Source organism: Stegostoma tigrinum, chromosome 16, assembly GCF_030684315.1.
Source record: "Stegostoma tigrinum isolate sSteTig4 chromosome 16, sSteTig4.hap1, whole genome shotgun sequence".
NCBI classification, from domain to species: domain Eukaryota; kingdom Metazoa; phylum Chordata; class Chondrichthyes; order Orectolobiformes; family Stegostomatidae; genus Stegostoma; species Stegostoma tigrinum.
In genome coordinates, this window is record NC_081369.1 from 38,467,251 (window position 1) to 38,483,081 (window position 15,831).

The 15,831-nt window shown below is 37.1% G+C and overlaps 1 protein-coding gene across 2 annotated transcripts; it reads right to left on the reverse strand.

The window, feature by feature from the left end:
* Positions 1 to 3,829: 3,829 nt before the first annotated feature.
* On the reverse strand, positions 3,830 to 15,223 carry LOC125459895 (thyrotropin-releasing hormone receptor-like). Of its 2 annotated transcripts, none has more exons than XM_048546880.2 (3): positions 15,104 to 15,223; positions 13,169 to 14,060; positions 3,830 to 4,352 (listed from the first exon to the last, which is right to left on the reverse strand). In XM_048546880.2, the coding sequence occupies exons 2-3, from the start codon at positions 13,964 to 13,966 to the stop codon at positions 3,933 to 3,935; spliced, it is 1,218 nt and encodes a 405-aa protein (XP_048402837.1). In that variant the 5' UTR covers positions 13,967 to 14,060; positions 15,104 to 15,223; the 3' UTR covers positions 3,830 to 3,932. The 2 variants fall into 2 exon arrangements, with proteins under 2 accessions (XP_048402837.1, XP_048402838.1); XM_048546881.2 differs by having other exon boundaries at positions 13,169 to 14,063.
* Positions 15,224 to 15,831: the final 608 nt, after the last annotated feature.

Here is a 15,831-nt window from a genome sequence, read left to right on the forward strand (position 1 = left end):
TTTTCCCTGGAGCATTAGAAACTGAGGGGTGAATTTATAAAGGTTTATAAAGTCATGAGGGGCATGGATAGGATAAATAGGCAAGGTTTTCTTTTATCCTGGGGTGTTAGAATCTAAAACTAGAGGCCATAGGCTTAAGCTGAGAGGGGAAATCTATAAAAGGGGCCTAGGAGGTAACATTTTCATGCAAGTTGTAGTGCGTGTATGGAATGGACTGCCAGAGGAAGTGGTGGAGGCTGGTAAGATTACAACATTTAAAAGGCATCTGGATGGATATATGAATTGGAAGGGTTCAAGGGATATGGCCAAATGCTGGCAAATGGGACTAGATTAGGATAGGATATCTGGTCAGCATGGCTGAGTTGGATTGAAGGGTCTGTTCCATGCTGTACACCTCTATGACTCTAAGACAATGACTCGTGAAAAAAAAAACCCTTCATATGCGTTAAAATAGATCATCCACTCTATCAAGTTGTACGATATGGGAATTGCGGCCAAACATGAGATCGATAGCTTATTTTGAAACCTTTCCATGACTTTTATTCCTATTTTGAAAAATGTCTCTGCCATTTGTTCAATTATTTCAAAGATTTAACAGATATTTGAGCTTTTGGCTGTCTTCAAATGTCTTTTAACATTATGTGGTTTGTTCAAACAATATTTCAGGATGGGGTGCGAGTTTGGTTATTTTGATAGGTTTATAATCTTCTAAGAGGATTATCATTTTCCAAGTCATTACTCAAATGATGTTTGTACAACATATTTATGAACTTTTCAATGACTTCCAGAAGTTATCATGAACATGTGAATTATCATTTTAAAGTGGTGAGTAGGTGGGACAGTAGAAGGGCCGAGCAGGACGGCAAAGGTGAAATAGGTAGAGAGTGAGGACAGTGGGGATGAAGAAATCAAAGAGGGTCTGAATGAGGTGGGGGAAGGGATGAGTGATGTTAGGTGTGGTAAGGAAGACTTTACATTTATCTGCAGATCTTAGGTGATATCCCAGTGAATGTTGACAGATCTTACAACTCAGCCATTTAGATATGGTACATCTCCATTTCTGCCTCTAGTCTGCCTTCTTCATTTGAGGCTATTCCCATCTCTTGTCAATGATAATATAATCAGCTGGAATGAAAGGAAAGGTGTAGAAATTTGTTAGTTGCAAATTAGCTGCGTTATTTACTGTATTACAATAGCAGCAACACTTCAAAAATACTTATTTGGCTGTGATGTGCTCAGGGAAATCGCTGGCTTGTGGAAGACCTGCATGTTTTTCTTCTTAATTTAGGAATTGGAATTAGAAATCCGTTAAAGCTAAACATTGGATGCTGGAACTAAGTTTGCATTTCTGAAGAATAACAGAAATTAAACAAAATTAAAGACATCAGGGCAAACAATAGTTCCATGTTTTCATTTTAATCTTTTTCAGCCAATAACAAAACACATCCTCCTTGTCAATATTCAAACATGACATTCATCTTACTTTACACCTTTTGCCACAGTGACATCATAAAATCATTGCCGATCGATACGCAACAGATTGGATACCTGTTAAAACATACGTTAATTCTTTCGATAGCTACAGCAAGGTGACAGTATGCTGGCAATATAACATTTCTGCTTCATAATTAACACTAGATTACAGGATCAAGTTGAAGAAAAAAGCAAAATACTTGCAAAGTATGCAAAATTCATTTTTAAAAATCAAATTCGTGCAACAAACACAAAGCTGCACTACAGTTAATTCATTTGTGAGTGCTGCCTCACCTAAGCAAAATGTGTCTAGGCTGCTTCTAAAACAAATTGAAAAATAAATTATTAATTGAACTGTATTGAATTCAATCCTGAAGGAAGTCTAATTGCAACATTCACTCACAAGCAGTTCTCAGCAGCTCACCAGTTCGACTCAAGTAAAGCATTACTATTCTGATTCATTGGCAGTAATAATTAAAATGTTCATCTCAACTTAGAATCAGTGGTCAAGAAGTGCTGGAAATAAATGTAGAATCTTGAGCTACCTGGCTTTTGGGTTAAAGAAAGTCATATATGAGCAAGAGACTTCTGTGACAGCAAATTGAAAGCACAAGGTTAAAACACCTTAGCATGTTTCATATCACAAATTTTTAATGTTAGTGCCTATTTTATGCCACAAAAGTTAAACATATAAAATACAGTTTGGGATTTACAGCCTGTTCACTTGCAGGTGGAATAAGCAATAGATAAATAAATCTATACAATATTACTACATATTTAATTCTGTGAAAATTATTTATCCAATCTATCCCACCATGCACAAAACTGTATATAGCATCCTTTTATTCTTCCTCCTTCAGCTGCTAACTGCAAAATTGAGAGACATCTCACAGTCACAATTATATTAATATCAATGTTAAACTGTTAGGTACAGCTGAGATAGGGAAAGTACAGCAGAACAATTTCACTGCTTTAGACAGTGCATTGTACTTCCGCCTTCAGCTGCTAACTGAAAGAGCCAAAATCACAAGATAAAGCTATTCTGCATTGAACTGATAGATCAGTCTAGACTCAGTAATTGCATCAGTATAATATCAATGCTTTAAGCACCACCTTATTGGACAAATAAAATCTGTAGAAACATTTCATGCAATAAGGCTATATCATATATCAGAAATGATTTACCAGTGATTTATTTCAAACAACTTCATAACAAATGCCATTTAACATTACAATGCTTTTTTGTTTTTCTGCCAGAACCTGTGCATGCATGTAACTGAGCTGATAATCAATTTTATCTCTCACATATGAATAACTTCTGTTAATGTCTACAATGCTATAACAATATAAGTTTGCATTACTGTCAAGATTATTTAATATTTTTAATAATTTACACCACTGAAATACATAGGTATCACTGTTTCAACTAGATTTGATCATAATGTTTGTGTATAAAATAATACAGAAGGAAATTACTGAGTAGCAAAAACATCGAAACAACTTGCTATCTGAAATGTGTCTATGGATTAATGATGAAGTTCAAGTCATTGGACAAGCTATGAAATTGCCTTAATGATAGAGTAGAATAAAGATGAACAATTAAAATTAAACACATATTTCGGTAAAGAAACAAAATAGAACAGATCGCAGTAACAGAGAGTATGCACACAGCACTAGCAATCAGCTGAAAGGCAGACTGAGGAAATCAGCCAAAGATATCAAGAAAACAGGTCTATTCACAAATTAGAGCAATCTTGAAATCTTGATCAAAGTAATCCAGAATGAACTGCAAACATATTTTCTATAATAGTCATACAAAATAATGTATTTTTAATTTGGAATATTCCGAATGGTAAGGATAGGACAGGATATTATAGTGGTGGGTGGAGGGGGAACCTCCATTGAGGCCAGAATGACTAACAGGATCAGGAACAGAGGGTCAGTACGAGAATGAACAAAGGTTGGCAAATGTTCACAGCCATGGTGTTTATGGTTTGTGCTGAACACTGCAACACCACTTAGGAATTGAGATTGTATAAGATAGTTTGCAGTTATCAAGAACAGTGCAATGATCAGCTGAATAAAGTTTTTTTTGTGGGCATGGCTTATATCACATAAATGCTCCACATATTGATAGCCAAAGAAACCGTTTCCCTATTTTACTGTGATAATAAAATGTGAGGCTGGATGAACACAGCAGGCCAAGCAGCATCTCAGGAGCACAAAAGCTGACATTTCGGGCCTAGACCCTTCATCAGAGAGGCCTCTCTGCCTCTCTGATGAAGGGTCTAGGCCCGAAACGTCAGCTTTTGTGCTCCTGAGATGCTGCTTGGCCTGCTGTGCTCATCCAGCCTCACATTTTATTATCTTGGAATTCTCCAGCATCTGCAGTTCCCATTATCTCTCCCTATTTTACTGTTGTATGTTTAATTCAAAACATTTTAAATAAAGGTCTAATTTTAAACAATACTAAAATACATCTGGTCTTTTGATGAAGATTTAGCTCCTGTTTTGATGCTGCTGGCTTCCTCCTGCTGAGTCTGCTTTTCACCTTGTTGCTTGCCATTGACTTCAGGGCTCTCAGTCACTGGAGTTCGCACCACACTGTAGTTAAGAGGAGTTGTGTACAAGGGACGTTGCTGTGTGTCATTTCGGCTACAATTGCACAATTTCTTGAAAGCAGATCTGAATTTCTGGGACATTAGATTATAAATGACAGGATTGATAGCACTGTTGGCATACACACACAGTCTGCAGAATAAAAGGAACCATGCATTCTCAAATTGCTTGTCTATGAAGGAATTGACCACTACTATTGTTCTGTATGGCATCCAGAGTAAAGCAAATAGAATGACCACCACAACCAGCATCTTAGTGACCTGTAGAGAAATAAAATCCACACATTGTATTAAGCTTTTTTAGGTGATCTCGAATTTAGTTTCTTTCAGATGCTAGACTACTGCAACACCTTTGGTGACATTAATTTACATTTACAGTATAATAAACAGCTGCCAAAATGATTTGGATATATTTTAATTCCATTTTGTGAAATGATATTTTAAAGATTTTTTAAGATTTCAATAAAGCATTTTCCAATCTTCAATAATATGAACGATACCCATTTTTGTCTGCCGCCTATTTCAGAACAATCCTGGCATCTACACAGCGATGTGGAAATTGTCAGATATGTCCTGTCTAACAAAAAAAAGGTCAAATCGAACTAACCCAATTAACAGGCCATCTGTCCACTCTCAATCATTAATAAAGCAATGGAAGGGGTCATCAGCAGTGCTATCATATAACACTGATTTAGTTCATATTCAGTGTGGTGTAATGTGTGTGATTTATATATATTTTTAACATCATTTAGTTTGGAGATCAGATTTTGAATTAGTGACATACGGATTTTGGTCTGTGTGTATGAATGGGGTTAATGATTAATTTGTCGGGATTCCATGAGCCATATTATATTGTAAGTACAAGAGATGTAGTTCCGGGAAGGCTAATAGGAATTTGTTTGCATTAGGAGAGTTTTATGAGTGAACAGAATAAATATTGAAGAGCATTAGACGGCTTTCATTTAAAATTGCATAATTTTTATCTTCCAGGGATTGATTTTTGTTTCTCTTAAGGGAAACACCCATAGCTTGGAAACCTTTTGGTTTTAGTTTGCAGATGTCCTCATTGAATTTGGATGTATGAAACAGTTACTTCAGAAAAAACAGAAATAGGTTACATCAGTGTAAGAGTTTAGTTTGAAAGTTCCAGACTAGAAGCGTTTGGTTAAAATCCTAAAGGAGTTATTTAAATCTGGGAAACTCTATGTTCAGTTGTGTGAATACTCAAGGAAAAGGTTATCAGACCTTCAAGACCAGGAATTGAAAGCAATATGAAGTCAAATATATAGAATTTACTGTAAAAGTGGTAGTGGAAAAGCTAATTCCATTTTTAAATAAGATATAAATTACCTAAAGAAATACAATCAACCAAGATTTAACCTTTATGTCACAATTATACAAAGAGATTATTACGAGTTTGGGAATAAAATAATTTACATCTTCTGATTATCACACACAATTTCAAGGTGCATTGGAAAGATGGCATCAAATTTTGAAATGCATGGTGAAGCTTATTGTCAAGAATGTCCTTCTAATTGGAATAAGAGAATTCTTTGTTACTAGTTGCTATTAGGAATGCTCCTAACAAGTTCACAGTACTTAATCCTTTTTGGACTTAAATATGGATGTGAGGTGAGAGGACGACTTAAATTAAAACTAAAGAAAAATTGACAAACCAAAACTCAAAGGCAATGCCTCCAGCCTTTGTTTCAAATTTTAGACAGAAACTGACTAAAATGTGCGAGCTGGTTAGAAAGAAATTGTTCTCAAGAAACAATGAAAATTAGATCAAGTAAGAAGGCTAAAGTGTTAACGGCAATGTAGTTGTATCATTAACTAACTCTGGGGAATCATTAGAAACAAGGTTTGCTGGTTCTTGTCAAATCAAAAAGAAATTCAATGATGTGAATTTTGTTGTGAGTGTTCCAGGAGGAGAAAGAATCAATGATTGTGTCATGTTAGAATTTTAAAGAGATTCTATGACAGGGATAGCCAGGAGAAAAGTATACTTACAGTTGTGAAAGATATAAGAAGTGAAATAGAAATATTGGGACTTGTGGAGGATGTATCAGAAATTAAAAATTCAAACCTTGGCCCTCCTGCAATCACATTAGCTAATCTGGAGTTCCTTAAGAGGTTAAATTGCATAATTTTTATCTTCCAGACAATTACTGAAGTGACTTATAAAGACAATTACAGAATCATAAATCAATTTATGGAAATAAGCCAGAAAAACAGTTTTGTAATGCTAATATGTTATTTGTTATCTGTAAAACAACACCCTTAAAGATCTACCTACTAACCTCATCCCACCTCCTTGACCTGTCCGTCTTCCCTGGACTGACCTATCCCCTCCCTACCTTCCCACCTATACTCTCTCCACCTATCTTCTTTACTCTCCATCTTCGGTCCGCCTCCCCCTCTCTCCCTATTTATTCCAGTTCCCTCTCCCCATCCCCCTCTCTGATGAAGGGTCTAGGCCCGAAACATCAGCTTTTGTGCTCCTGGGATGCTGCTTGGCCTGCTGTGTTCATCCAGCCTCACATTTTATTATCTTGGAATTCTCCAGCATCTGCAGTTCCCATTATCTCTGATACCCTTAAAGACTCATTCAGCAGAATTTAGCTCAGGTGAAAGGACAGTTGTAATTCATTGTGAGAATGAGATTATTGAAATGATTCATTGTAGCTGGGGATTTCCTATCATGTGACAAACCAAATGGGTCACAAAGTTTATAGATTGATTACTGCAAAGTCAGTACAGTATATCCCAAAACGTTTCAAATTGGGTTAGTAACTAGTAAGCCAAAAAATCTGACTAATGGTCTGGGCAAGATAACAAAGTGTGGAGCTGGATGAACACAGCAGGCCAAGCAGCATCTCAGGAGCACAAAAGCTGATGTTTCAGGCCTAGACCCTTCATCAGAGAAGGGTCGAAGCCCAAAACGTCAGCTTTTGTGCTCCTGAGATGCTGCTTGGCCTGCTGTGTTCATCCAGCTCCACACTTTGTTATCTTGGATTCTCCAGCATTTGCAGTTCCCATTATCACTAATGGTCTGGGCACACATGTTTTAAGACAACCAAGATGAATATTGAAGTTGAATTAATGAATATCAGAAATTTAAAGCTGGCATAATCATACTTATGTAACCATTGTCGATTGTTGTAAAAACCCATCTAGGCTCACTAACATCATTTAGAGAAGAAAATTGCTTATCCTTATCTGGTCTGGCCTATATATGACTCCAGACCCATAACAATGTGGTAGAATTTTAATTGAGCCAGTAAATCATTCATTTCATGAACAATTAGAGATGGGCATTACGTGCTGAGCTAGCCAGCAACACCCATATCCCACATACATTTTTTTGCAATTTAAATAGCTTCTCTTTTTTCTGCATCTTTTTGTAAAATAAATTTTGATTTTATTGTTAAAATCAAATCTTTAGCATTGTGTGCTGGTGTTTCAGCAAAAGACACATCTCATCAAATTTTTGAAAATGGTCTTTCAAGCCATATTTTAGTCTGGGATCAGACATGACCAATAAAATCATCAGCTGGGATCACAACAAAGCCCTTACTCCCCCACAGTCAGTCTTAGTAGCCTGCATTGTGTCAATAATAGGAGCACTATAATATTACTATAATATTTTATGTGCCTTTTCTGGTGGAAGTAAAGGACCCACAGTCTAATCCTGTCAAACCATCGATCACTAATACTTAATCAGATAAATTCTCATTTGAATAATAGAGAATAATTGTACATGCCAGGATCCTAAAAACACGGTAACAAGATAAATGAAAATGTAAATCTGTTTTTGGTAGGTTTTGCTGAGGGTACAAGTATTGTCCAGAGGTGTGGGAGAGCTCCGCTGCTCTCCTCTGAACAGTGCCATAGGATCTTTCACTGACAGAGCCTCATTTTAATGTCTCCTCCAGAACTGCAATAAAATTAGGAAGTCAAGAGGATTAGCAATATGAAAGAAATAATAGAAGCATTAACGGGACTACAAATCAGCAAATCCCCTGGACCTGACTGTCTACAGAAACTATAGTTCTAAAAGAGATATTTGTAGAGATGGTGGCTGCATTGTTAGTTGTTTTTCCTAAATTCCAGAATAGTCCCCATGGATTGGAAAGTAGCAAATGTTCAAGAAAATGAATGAGAAATGGGGCCTGTAAACCAGTTAGCCTGATATTAATAGTAGAGAAATGGTTGCATCTATTGTTAGGAATGTGATAAAAGGCCACTTAGAAAATTATATTAACCATAGTCTTAAAATAATGGTACGAAAGGGAAGTTGCATCTGATAAGTCTGTTGGAGCTTTTTGAACTTGTAATTAGCAGGACAGATGATAGGAACCATTAGATGTAGTATATTTGAATTTTTAAAAGCATTTATTAATGTACTACATATGAGGTTATTAACTAAAAATAGGGCTCATGGAATTGCATGTATTACATTAGCATTGATTGAGAATTGGTTGAGAAAAGGAAACCAGAGGCTAGGAAGAAATAAGTTGTCTGTGGCTTGGCAGGGTGTAACAATGGGATATCACAATGATCAGTTCTTAGACCTTAGCAATTTACAATATACGCCCATGAGGTGAGTATTATGTCCAAATTTGCCAAGTTATGCGGGAAAGTAAACTATGAGGACACTGTAAAATGATACAGATAGTATAACTGAGTGATAAGTATGTGATTAATGGAATATAATGTAGAAAAATGTGAAGCTTGATAAGAAAAATAGCATAGCACAATATGTATCAAATTGTCAGGAAATGGGGAATGTTAATATTTAGACAGATCTAGGTATACATATTTATTAATCACCGCAAATTAACGTATAGCAAACAATTAGGTAGCCAAATGGCACATTAGTGTTTATTACAAAGGAATTGGAGTATAAGAATAAAGAACTGACACTGTAAGTTTGTAGGGCCCTATGGCTAAGACCTGAGGTACTGTATGTAGTTTTACAGATAGTAGGAACTGCCGATGCTGAAGGATCTGCGATAACAAGGTGTAGAGCTGGATGAAACCAGCAGGCCAAGCAGAAGGGTCCTGACCCGAAGCATCAGCGTTGCTGCTCCTTGGCCTGCTGTGTTCATCCAGCTCTACACCTTGTTATCTCTGTATATAGTTTTGGCCTCTTTACCTCAGTACAGATATGTTTACCTCAGAGGAAGTTCAATGGAAGTTTATTAGACTGATTTGTGGGATGAAATAGTTGTCCTATGTGGATGGATTGATTAGACTAGAACATAGAACATAGAAAAGTACAGCACAGTACAGGACCTTTGGCCCACGATGTTGTGCCATGGAATAATCCTAATCCAAAAATAAAATAACCTAACCTACATTCCCCTCAATTCACTGCTGTCCATGTGCACGTCCAGCAGTCGCTTAAATGTCACTAATGACTCCACTTCCACGACTACCACTGGTAAACTATTCCATGTGCTCACAACTCTCTGGGTGAAGAACCTCCCTCTGACGTCTCCGTTATACCTTCCTCTTAACACCTTAAAACTAGGCCTATATTCTCTAGAGTTTCATGGGAAATTGTGTGATATGACCAAAATATATAAAATTATTCAGTTGCTTAACCAAGTAGTTGCTGAAAGGATGTTTTTCCTTGCTTAGGAGTCTAGAACCAGGAATCACAACCTCAGGATAAGGATAAGCCATTTTAGGGCTGGATTGAGGACAATCATTTTTTAGTTAATGTGTTGTAAATCTTTGGAATTCTCTACTCTAGAAATCTGTGGATGTTCAATCATATTCAAGCCAGATCAATGAACTTTAGAATGCAAAAGAAACTGAGAGAAATGGTGATTTTGCAGGAGCTGTAGTTGTGGTGAAAGGTAAGGCTTTACTTGTTCAATGTTAAAGAATACTCAAATGACCGAATGTCCCATGGATTCAGATCCTAGAGTAGGGTTTAAAATATGATTTGTTAGAAAGGCAAAAGATCCACCAATATGTGTCAAACAGGAACTGATTGTATTGTTGAGATTCTTAACCAAACAGTTCCTCACCTGACTTTTGACATCAATACACAGGCAAGAAACACTTAATTTCACAGTAGCAGCAACCTTGTTTTTACAGGCACTAAAATTCACCCACAAATTTTGAATTTGACATATAAAGAATGAAGAAAAGTTTTTTTTCTAGCTCCTGTTGATTTGGACAGTGGCTGTCAACAAAAGATATAAACTAATATGCAATGAATAGCTAAAATCCAAACACAGAAAGAAACATTTCATATTCACGAAAACAACCAAATACATTAATATAGTGCCTGTAATATAATAAAATATCTCAAGGCAATTCTCAAGGGAGTCATCAAACAGAATTTGACACCAAGCTAGATATTCGGGCTAGATGATCAACAGTTTGGTCAAAGAGGTAAATATTAAGGGGCATCTTAAAGGAGGACAGAAAGGAAGAGACAGAGAATATACCAGGGTCTCAGTAACTTAAGGTGCAGTTACCAATAGTGAAGTGATTAAAATCAGTGATGCACAAATCCACAATTTGAGGAGCAAAGGTAACTTGCAATGTTATAGGACTTGATCAGATCATACAGACAGTGTGCAGATTCTTCTGCTCCTGGAGGGGACAAGCTTAGAGAAGAGTAGGGCATGTAATGAGGTGAACTGGTGACACATTCAAACCTCCATGTGAATTAAGTCTGGGATAGAGAGGCCAATGGTTCACCAACTAGTCTCCAATTAATGACCACCACAGGGGCTGAAGCTGCCTCTGGCAGGACTAACCCAGCTATAAGTGGGCTAATCACCATGCAGCATGCTTGCCACTTCAAACTGATTTAGCAGCTTGTCAGAAAAACAGGAACTCTGCCTTCTCCACAGAGATGCCACCAGACTTGCTGAAATTTCTGCTGTCTTTGGCAGCTAATCACTTTGGGAGTAGGGAGATGTCTCAATGAAAGGCAATCAATGCCAGATTAAGAGGCTGGGCATAGACAGGACCATCCACTGTGAGATACTGGCTTGCCCTTTCTTCCAACCTCTTGCACCCCTCTTCCCATGACCCCCCCAAACCCTTAAACTACTCCCAAAGTGCCCAACAAATCACCTACCTTTCTCCTCAATCTACCACAGTCCTAGTTGTTTATCCCAGAGCAGCCATAGTCTCCTCCCTGTTGCTGCTAAGTAGATGGGCTGCTAATTTCTGACTGGCCTCACTAATACTTAATTTGTGTGGTTCAATGGTCCTTCCTAGAAGTCACAACCCAAATGTTTCAACAGCTCTCTAGTTGGTTCCTGACTAAAAAGGCCATGAGCACCTCACATTCATTGCTGGAAGTGCGGGAGGAGGAGGCATGCAAGGGTGGTTTAAAGAGTTTGATTATAGTGAAAAAGGAAGGACATTTCTCATTTCATTCCTGCAGTGCCTTTGTAGCTGAAGCAGGTTTATTGTTGGAGACCAGGATCTGATTATACCTTATGCAGTCTAGCCAGATCTGTCAAAAGGTCGTTAAACCAGTTCTCCTCAAAGATATTTAAATCCACACCCTGGGACTTGAGTAGAGTAAATTGTCAAAATGGCTGGGATGAGAGTGTATAATGGTTTTAATTAGATCAAATGTGGTGGAGAGGGTGTGAAGTAGCAGATCAGCGACTGTACAGATGTTATAATGAATTGTGGGCTAAGTAATTGGAAATTATTAATTGTTATTTGGAACCCAAGTTAATTACCAGAAACAAACACAGATAATGCTGGAGAAACTCAGCAGGTCTGGCAAGATCTGTGGAGATAGAAACAGAGTTAATAGTTCAAATCCAGTATGACTTTTCTTCAGAACTGAGAGGAAATGATTTTATTTTGTATTTTTGACAAAAGCAGTGGTCCAGTGCAGAGGACAAATAGATCATTAGTGGTGGAAAGGAGAAAAAATATGTAAAATAGAATGTAAATTACAGTGTGAACAGGAGAGAATGGGTCCTCTCTACCAAACAAAGGAAACAAGGCACAAACAAGACAAGTCTGTGGGGGCGGTTGGGACACAGGTAGAGAATGTAAGAAAATTGGAGAACAGACATAATGCAGCCAGTTCTGAAGTTATGGAATTTAATACTGTGACCTTGAAGCTGTAAATTCAGTAAGTGAAAATTGAGGTATTGTTCCTTGAGCTTTCATTGTGCCTTGTTAGAACAATGCAGCAAGCCCACGACAGAAATGTTAGCATGAAAGCGAGATGTTTAATTGAAATGGCAAACAACAGGGAGGTCAGGGTCATTCCCCACAAACAGAGCAGAAAGTGCAGTCACCCAATCTCACCAATGTCAAAGAGTCTCAGCAGTAAAGTTATTTAACACAGTGTTTTCCCAGGGGTTGGTATGGAAGGAAGTGAGTTCAGGGACGGGAAAGAGAATATGATTGAAAAGCAATCAGAGCTGATCATTCTGTGATCAATACAAAAGCAAGAACAAGCCCACATCAGATGGCAAGATTGAAGAGGTATTCATGAATGTGGATGGGTGTATAAGTATTTAGAGAAAGATTTATGTTGGAAAAGAGAGCAGTGTGCTCAGAGAAAAAAGAATGAGAAGATTTCAGATGAAAATCGAAATCACTAAAGATAAAAAGCATCTAGTGCAGAGGCTGAGGGTGAGATACTTAGATGGCTATTAGGAGATGAGAATTGTGAGGGTTAGAACTAAGGAAAATGATCAAATTAGGTCAAAGGACTAAGGAGAGCCATCCAAGGCATGACCTGGAAATAAGGTGTCACCTAGAGACCACACCAGCTTAAGTGTGGTACGAGTGCAAAGTTGGAACGCAGGTGGAGAATAAGGAAAATGTTCCTTTTTGACTTTTCAATTATTTGCTGAAGCAAGAAAATCCACCCATAATTGTTCTACGAGCTACTCTATTTAATTTTTCACATTGAGTTTCTGATTGTTCTCTTCACTTCAGATCCAATCTACACTCAATCTTCAATAGAATGATTACCACTGAACCCAAACTTCATTTAACTGTTCCAGACAAAATAATCAACCCTGCAACTATAGTCTGCCCATTTGCCAAGAATACAGCATTACCTGTTTTCTGGATGAGATTCCCCCCTTGCTTGTCCGGCTGGAAGACTGTGAACCATTACTTTCTGTCCCAGGCTGCTCCTTCCACTGCTCCATTCTTTTCTCAATTTGGTTTGGAATAGGGCTGAGGAAAAGGACCCGCCCAATCAGACCATAGAGCACTGTGGCCACAATCAGGGGAATCACATAGAAGATGGTGAAATCAATGAAGTAAATAGGTAAGTATAGATTCCTCGAGACCTTGTAGCCACACTGAGCATTCTGCCTGCTATTGATGTTGATATCCACCAAGAAAAACCACAGCATGCAATAGAAAGATGTAATTGCCCATAGAAGTGATAGGATTTTCTTAGCTCTGGAGACAGTGCATATGGACTGGGCTTTTATTGGATGGCAGATGGCGATGTATCTTTCCACAGTGAATGCAGTGATGGAACATGATGACACATTAATGCCCAAGTACTGGAGGTATGTAATACCCAGGCATCCTACATGCCCATAGATCCATTCCTCAATCAGACTGTCAGAAATGTTGGGTAACCCTGCAGCCACTAGGACCATCAGATCAGCCACAGCAAGACTGACAAGGTAACAGTTAGTTGGGGTTCTCATGTGTCTGGCAGTCAGGACCACCAAGACCACCATAATATTCCCGATGATTCCAGTTCCACAAATGGCCAACACCAACAACACAGAGGCAGCCTTGTATTCTAAGGATTTGTAAATCAAGTCAGTCCCAGCAGAAGCAGGATTTGCTAGGGAGATATTAGACAGGGTCAGAAACCTACTTATGTTTTTCATAGTGGAAAAATAAGTCTGTTTTTCTCCCAAGTTAAGAGGAGATAAAGGATTTAACTTGAATGATGATGTTTCAGTGGCCCCACACGGTATTGGTCTGCTGAAAAACAAGCAGTTGCCATTATTTATACTTGATATATTCAATTCACAATTCCATTATTAACAGACACACACTATAAAAAAATTGTTTGCTTATTTGGGACAAAAAATACTGTCTGGTGAATTAGCCTTTGGAAGACTGAAAGGCTTCAGCTTTTGTAAAGCATCCAGTTACCTTCCTGAAAATATTTTGAAAATTAATTGCTTCATGAATGTCAAAAGATTGTTTTTATTTACACAAAAACTGCACAATTATTAACTTGCAAAGATTTGTTAATTTATAGTCCTTTTGGAATCTATTTGAGAACATAATTTTATTACAGTTTTCTTTTTATTGCAAAATGCTGCTTCACTCATCAAGTGGTTAAATATGTGATAAAGCCATCTATTCTGTTACTATTTAATATGGATTGTCTTCAAATTTACAAACTCATTCTTCCATTCATCTGCTTTACGCCTTAATTTTATAACACAATCTTTCCATTGCAGGATCTTAAGTGTTATTTTTTGATTTAAGCCTGTTACCTTAGATGATTAAATATATTAGTAAACTATTACTATGAATATCCAAAGTGAGTTATTGATTCAAAATAACTTTAGAATGTAATCTCACAGAAGTAACTTACATATATAATTAATCAGTAATTGGATTATATTTAAAACAGAAACAAATTAATTCAGATCAGCTAGAGCTATTCAACATATCAGATTATCAACTTCCTTACACGCTGTGGGAAAATGCTAATACATTTAGAAATATTAACCATACTTCTCTTCGCAGCTGTCTTTCCTTTTAGTTTATAATCAATACTGGTAATATTTCAATTAAGCAGGTAAGGAATATAATTGGTATAACCAACATAGTTTTGATTTGCAAATTGTGAAATTTGTCTACTTCGTGTATTTTGAAATATTCATTACTCAGTCTTTGATTTAGTTTTAGAATGAACACAAGCTTTTCAATTTAAAATTCTCATTAGCTTCCTTCTCGCAAACTTGTACTTTCTCTAAAAATGATAATTTTCAATGTAATTGACGTACCTTAAAATAAAATCCACTGCATTGGTAACATTCGTTTTCTGAAAAGGTTTATATGTACAGTGTATCCTTGATTCTTGATGAGGCAGGGTTTGTGGAGAAAGACTGCAGAGCCCCCTGTAGAAGATCTGTTACAATATTATAGGCAACCAGATCAGGGGCAGGTTGATATAGTCCCTTTCAATCAGCCACTAGTCACATGCTTTTGATCTGAATTTATACTTGTAACCATAGTTACACTGCTTATATGCCTCCATGGTATTCTCCATTATATTCTTACATGTAATTCAACAATTTAGTTATCAAATGCCCATCAATTTCAAAACATGCTGCTTTAGGACATTGTAGGTATTAAGGCTTTCTTTTCCTTTTGCGACTGTTCTATGGCGTGTTTCCAAAACATAATGTTTAGTTGCAAATTATTATATCTATACTTCAGCAGGTAGTCTTGCAAACTCTTTGATGGTATTTCAAAATTATACACATTTTCAGTAACTATAAAACCTGTTGAACTTGTTGAAGCTGCTGTTTTGCTTTTTATTTTCTTCTGTTTTGCGGGTACATAGACCAATAAATTTCATCAACTACTATTTTGTTTCACTTTCTTGTCATTTGATTCATTAATTAGATTAGATTCGATTCCCCACAGTGTGGAAACAGGCCCTTCGGCCCAACAAGTCCACACCGCCCTTTGGAGCATCCCACCCAGACCCATCCCCCTATAACCCACA